Source organism: Musa acuminata, chromosome BXJ2-3 (genome assembly GCF_036884655.1).
Source record: "Musa acuminata AAA Group cultivar baxijiao chromosome BXJ2-3, Cavendish_Baxijiao_AAA, whole genome shotgun sequence".
Lineage (NCBI taxonomy): Eukaryota > Viridiplantae > Streptophyta > Magnoliopsida > Zingiberales > Musaceae > Musa > Musa acuminata.
In genome coordinates this window covers 36,902,530-36,908,600 of record NC_088340.1, presented here as the reverse complement: position 1 = coordinate 36,908,600, position 6,071 = coordinate 36,902,530, and the positions used below count along the sequence as shown (strand labels likewise).

Here is a 6,071-nt window from a genome sequence, read left to right as displayed (position 1 = left end):
AAAAGAGGGAAGATATCAAGAAAGGGGGGAGGGATTCGACGGACGGCGATGGGGATCCGATGCTTCGCCTCCCTTCTCCTTCTCCTCTCCCTCTCCTTCTCCGACTTCGGTCGAGCCGTCTCCTCCCTCGATACAGATCTCGGAACCGCCCGCGTCGTCTTCCAGGTTCTTCTCGCTCCATCCACTTCGTGATTGTCCTAGTCAATTGAATCTTGGAAATCTCAGCGTTGTTGGAATCTGAATGATTTACCGCATTTTTTAGGTCAGGGTAATAATGTGTTTGATCTGAGATCTCGCGGTTAAGGTTAGATTCTTGGGGTTCTTGGGATCGGTTGTGCTCTTGGGAGACGGAACAATCGACTTTCCTGATCTTAGTTCAGGGTTTCTCAGATAGGCTTTTTGCTGATGCGTGCGATCCGATGATGCTGCTGCATGGGTTCGCTATTTCTCGCTTATGAAATTGATGTGTACTAACAATTAATTGGTTGTGATTGTTCATCACGAACACTTTGGACGCGTAAATTCTCTTTTACTTCGTTGCGTGGATGTAGGGAAGTTACATTGAACGAGATATTCTGCAAGTACGACTCAGAAAATTAGTTAGGCAGAGAAGATATGAAACAAGAAAATTTGTATTCACCTGATGAAGCTTAAAACTGTTTAACCAATCTTTGTTATGATTTCATGGCATTATGACAGAGTTAAGACAAATAGAATAGGTTTGGTGGGAACGTTGGTGGTTTGCCCGAGAGGGGCATGGCAATATTTGTTATGATCTCTCATGGTATAATAACAGAGTTAAGACGAATAGAATAGATGTCTAGTGAGAACATTGATGGTTTGTCAGACGGGCATTGTGCAGTGATGCACAATCAGAAATAGTGAAGGAATGAGGTATTCAAAGCCAATTTAGTTACTGTTTCGAGCCTCATGGAAGTTTTTGAAATCTCATGAATAGATGTATCCTAAGCCTTCTGAAGCTAAAAAGAGAATGGCCTAACCTAAATATTTTTGGATGATTTTATGATCGGTGCTAAGGAAGAGAAGGAATAATCTACTGAATATAATGTAAAAAAAGATAATAATTTACATGGTTAACCTTGAATAGTTGCGGAGGTCATAAAACATTTCTGCTTTGTGCCATTTGTTGCTTTGGAGTCTTCAACAATTTTAAGTTAAATGAATACTTTGGCTTCTAAAATATTATTCCTTTGCCATTTTGGAGCTGAGTGAAGCTTCGGTCAACATTTGGAATGAGTTTAGCTCAGGAGGAAAGGTCAGGAACAATATCTAAAGAAACATGGCTTTGGAAGCACCTAGAGAGTATGGCGTCTTATGTACAGTGCTCCTACTGTTAGGGGAGACACTGATTGGCCGATTAATGTACAACTTCTGGTCTTTCTTGATAATAATATGCTGTGGAATGATTTGGCCATATAACTATGTATGTTAGATTGTACCTTCTTTTTTAAGAAGAAACTTTGCCTACACCACTAACCTTTTTGAATGTCTCACAACCAGTTTTTTCCAAGTTTTAAATTATAAATTTTGAAAATTTGATGATTCAATGTTGTTCAGGATATGTTTTATATAACTATATAACATTGCGCCTTATGTGCAGACAGCTTATGGTGACATTGAATTTGGTTTTTTTCCTCATGTGGCCCCCAAAACTGTCAAGCATATCTTCAAACTTGTGCGGCTTGGTTGCTATAACACAAACCACTTCTTCCGGGTAGTGGTCATAACGCTTAATTTTCTTATGTCAATACAACAATAAAATATTTAATCTTTCACAGTAAAGTTGACTGTCAATCTTGACAGGTGGATAAAGGTTTTGTTGCACAAGTGGCTGATGTTGTAGGAGGCAGAACTTCTCCAATGAATGAAGAGCAAAGGTTGGAAGCTGAGAAAACTGTTGTAGGTGAATTTAGTAGTGTCAAACATGTGAGAGGCATTCTTTCAATGGGAAGGTAACTTTCTTAATATATAATGGCTATTTGATCCTAAGATTCATTGAGATCTGTCATCAATTGCCTTTGGCTTGTATATGTGTCTGTGATTGTCTCTATTGGGATTATTAACTTTATTGCAGGGTTTTTTTCTTTCTTTTAGTTAGAATATAAATGTGTTATCTTGTTATCATTTTCTAACCATTATCATGTTATCTTAAAATGATACATGGACTGAAAGGTTTTAATTTTTGGACCACTCTAGAGGATGAATACCAATTTTGCTATTACTATGAGTCCAAAGGGGATGATCTTAAGTTTTACTAGTCATCAATTAGCATCAAAATATTTGCGTTGGATCTGGTAGATATCCAAAATTTTCATGTCAGTTTGTCAAATCAAAGTAATGTTTTTTCAGCCTATAACCATACACTATGGTAGTCTTCCTTATCAATGGATCGGTTCCCTAGATTGCTTTATATCATGGTTATGTACCTTGGACTGTTATATCTATGACTATTAGAGTCAAAGCTGCAAATAAGATAAGATATTTTCTACAGAGAATTTCACAATTAGCAAGATAGAATATGCATAAGAACAGTAATTTAAATTCTGTTCAACTGCACTAGAAGACTATATTCTAGAAAGTGTCTGAAACCTCCCTGTGAAAATATCTATTAGGTCTTATAAATGGTAACGATGATGCAAGTGGTTATTAACTTTGAATAGACTGCTTTATTCTGAAATATGTAAATGGAAGCTTTTCTGCCCTTGCATATGAGCCTTTTGCTGAGTTTTAAGTCTTCCTTTCCTCTAGGTACTCTGATCCAGATAGTGCTTCATCTTCTTTTTCTATTCTTTTAGGCGATGCACCTCACCTTGATGGCCAGGTATTGCATGCTTGTTGGTTGCTTATATATCTGAATTTCAAACTGAAAAGTTCTTCCTACACTGACATTTTTCTGACATGCAATAATGTAGTATGCCATTTTCGGAAGGGTGACTAAAGGTGATGATACATTAAAAAAACTGGAAGAGCTTCCTACTCGACGTGAAGGGATCTTTGTCATGGTAAGTTTTCCGAGTTAACCACTCGGTAATCCAAGTATCTGGCCAATCGCAACCTTTTCTCTACTAAACATTGTTCAAACGACCAACCTTACCCCTCAACCCTGTCTATTCATTGCTGTTGTACATGTACTCACTATTTGTAGGCACATCATTGACTGAACCAAATATATGCTTACCTCTATTTGTGACTCCTAGATTCTTCTGCTATGTTTTCTTTGATGAAAATCCTGTAGTTGTGTGGTAAGTGCAGGCATGCTGAACATGGTACGTAAAAAGCACCAAATAGCTGGAGCTGCATGTCCGGTCACCAGTTTTACATTATAACTATGGCTTTCTTATGTACTACTTAGTGTTGTTTCTATTTTTCCTGTTTGTGTACTGAAGTCATTCTTGCTTTTGCAGCCTACGGAGCGCATCACCATCTTCTCAACTTATTATTATGGTGAGGATGATCAATTTTTCTACCTCACATTGTTCAGAAGCACATATATCTCAATGTTGTTAAAGGAATGAACGATAGAATTCTGATGAACCGGTTTCCGCTTTTTGATAGTATCACATTAAAGTATGCTTGATCATATCATCTGTTGGTTCTTTTAATATTTTTTCTGAGTTTCATTTTTTTTCTTTGGCAAAATAAGAGTAGCCTCTTGTCCTGAGGCTATGTACTTGAACTGCATTCTGTAGTTTACTGGCTTTCTTTAGAAATTGATGATTGGCATGGACTTGGATCTTGATCAGTCAGTTCCATAAGCATTAGAATACCATGATCACCTGTTTGACATTGGTTGATATCTATTTTATGAAATTATCCTGTTTGTTGATTGCCTGTTGTTTGTTGATTATATGTTCTAACATCACTAAAACTGAATTTTAAAGTTCATGCTTAAAGTTGGAACAAACACGTCTAACCATTTTGGTTGTTGTCTTCCTAGTTTTAACTCAATTTTTCATAGGTTTCTGTTCCTTTGTAAAAGAGTTACCACAAACTCTCTGATCAACTGTCCTTTATATGGTGAAAAGGAAATCTCTCTATATTTGCAAAAAATATACTTTTTTTTTGCAACAGATTCCTCTTCAACTGGTTGCATGTTACTGTCATTTCAGGTGTAATCTCATTTGCAGCACCTCCTTACATGTCCAGGACTTACAATCCTATTCTTGTGGTTATGTGATTAGATGTTGAAATCAAGTGGTTGCAGTAGTTTAGTTAGGAATTTTAGCTTATACTGGATCAGCTTATTCTCCATGTGAAATTACACTGTTTATTTTCTTTTATTATTTCTGTCTAATTTTCTGGTATTATTGTTTTATCTCTATCTTCTAGATACCAGGGTAGAGAATTGTGAATGGGAAAAGGAAAACCTCAAGAGAAGACTTTCTGAATCTTTAATCGAAGTTGAAAGACAGGTGGGTGAAAAATATTTGGGTGTTGACTAAACCTAAAGAATCTTTCATTTGATTATTGTTCTTCTTTGTCTAATTTGCAGAGAATGAAATGCCTCCCGTAAATGGGCCAGAGGTATGTGTAGATGACTAAAGTATCTGACAGGGCAAACTCACTGGTTGATATATATATCAAGAGCTTTTTTATTTGCAGTAATGGATTTAAAAAAGAAAAACTAACGATGATTGCTCTATTGTTAAGATTTTAATGGAATCAAGAGTTAATGCATGGTGGAACACAGCCGCAACTTGGTAAATCAAGTGTTAATTACGACCCTAAATGTGTGGCCGTTTGCTTCCTGAATGTTCTGCACGGTTTTTCGTGTAAGTGACCAGTGTAAAAAGGTTGTAGTGCAGAAAGGAAGATATATTAGGCTTGGTCACTCATATCTGGAATGATCTTGCTTGTGATGTGTGTATTCTTCAAGGAGTCTGGAAGAGATTAGAGGTCAGATGAACTAGAAGGCTTGTGGTTACCTAAAAAATTATATATATATATATGCCTGGTTTTGTAATTTTCAGTGGCTCATATTCCCCCACAAGAGCTTTGGCCATCTAGTTAGGTTTGGTTGAAGTGTCAAAACAACATGGTGCTCTAAAGAAACACCACTTGATCTCCTCCGTGTCACATGATTCCAGAGCACCCAACTGTGAAATTAGTCTCTTGGCATTTTGATTGCGTGCCTCCCATCTTTGTGGCTCAAGATTTTTTGCTTCAAAATAAAGAGTTAGATTCGTCATCAGCAAGTTGTGCTTCCCCGGTTCTTTTGGGGGTGTAATACTTGGCTGAAAGCTCGTGATAATATCCTTATGTAGCATGATATCACAATGTATAATTGACATACTCTTGTTGTCAGCAACAACCCCTTGTGTGACTAACAGTGGCCATAAATTAAGCAACCATCGGTAATCTCATCTTTGAGGAGAAGCTTCTGCTCTTAATTGATAGCCCCAATGATGGGCAAGATGATTGCCTTGGTGCCATGGCCATCAAATTGCCTTATCCCGGTGCTTTATAGGTTCATAGGGATAGAAAACAGCTGACAATGTCGGCTCCCAACCAAACCGATACATGCATTTGAAATGTTCCAGATCATACTTGAGCTGTGTAACAGCTCTTTGCTTGGGAACAGTTAGCTACTAACTTTGGTTTCTCTTGTATAATGCATGAATGAAATAGTGTCAGAGATACGACCCTAAATGCTTGCATCTGTACCGGTAGTCTCAGCATGCAATGCGCGCACTGAAATCAACTGGTTAAAATCAACCTATTTGGGTTGTATAATTGCTTTTGTAGACCTTTTTTGCTGTCATTAGTCCCCACGAGCTTGTCATTGTTTCCGACACTGTATCTCATCATTGCTTGAGCTGAACTTGGGTCCCTAGGAAACCTGCCTGGACTTTGCTAATCCATTAATATTTTCCAGCTTGGATTCAAGTCGTGTTAGAGAGAATCTGTGTACCTTGCGAGATAATAAAAGTTTACTGATTTCACCTGCTTCCTTATTGAAAACTCGATGTGGATGTTTCTTAGGCTAAAATAAGGTACTTGTATAATTGCATCGACCTGCGTCCACATGATCCGTCGATTAAAGAAACAAT

The 6,071-nt window shown here is 37.4% G+C and overlaps 1 protein-coding gene across 1 annotated transcript; it reads left to right on the top strand.

Moving 5' to 3' along the window:
• Window positions 1–4,984, top strand: LOC103979193 (peptidyl-prolyl cis-trans isomerase CYP23). Its single transcript, XM_009395255.3, has 8 exons — window positions 1–165; window positions 1,622–1,735; window positions 1,825–1,973; window positions 2,770–2,842; window positions 2,934–3,023; window positions 3,426–3,465; window positions 4,351–4,433; window positions 4,514–4,984. Exons 1-8 carry the CDS (start codon window positions 49–51, stop codon window positions 4,532–4,534), a joined length of 687 nt encoding a protein of 228 aa, XP_009393530.2. The 5' UTR covers window positions 1–48; the 3' UTR covers window positions 4,535–4,984.
• Window positions 4,985–6,071: the final 1,087 nt, after the last annotated feature.

What these genes read in the sequence shown, in the direction of transcription:
- LOC103979193 (XM_009395255.3), top strand. Translation starts at nt 49, where the DNA reads ATGGGGATCCGATGCTTCGCCTCCCTTCTCCTTCTCCTCTCCCTCTCC. An exon ending in ACACAAACCACTTCTTCCGG is followed by an intron (nt 1,736 to 1,824) that starts GTAGTGGTCATA and finishes CAATCTTGACAG; the next exon opens with GTGGATAAAGGTTTTGTTGC. An exon ending in TAATCGAAGTTGAAAGACAG is followed by an intron (nt 4,434 to 4,513) that starts GTGGGTGAAAAA and finishes TCTAATTTGCAG; the next exon opens with AGAATGAAATGCCTCCCGTA.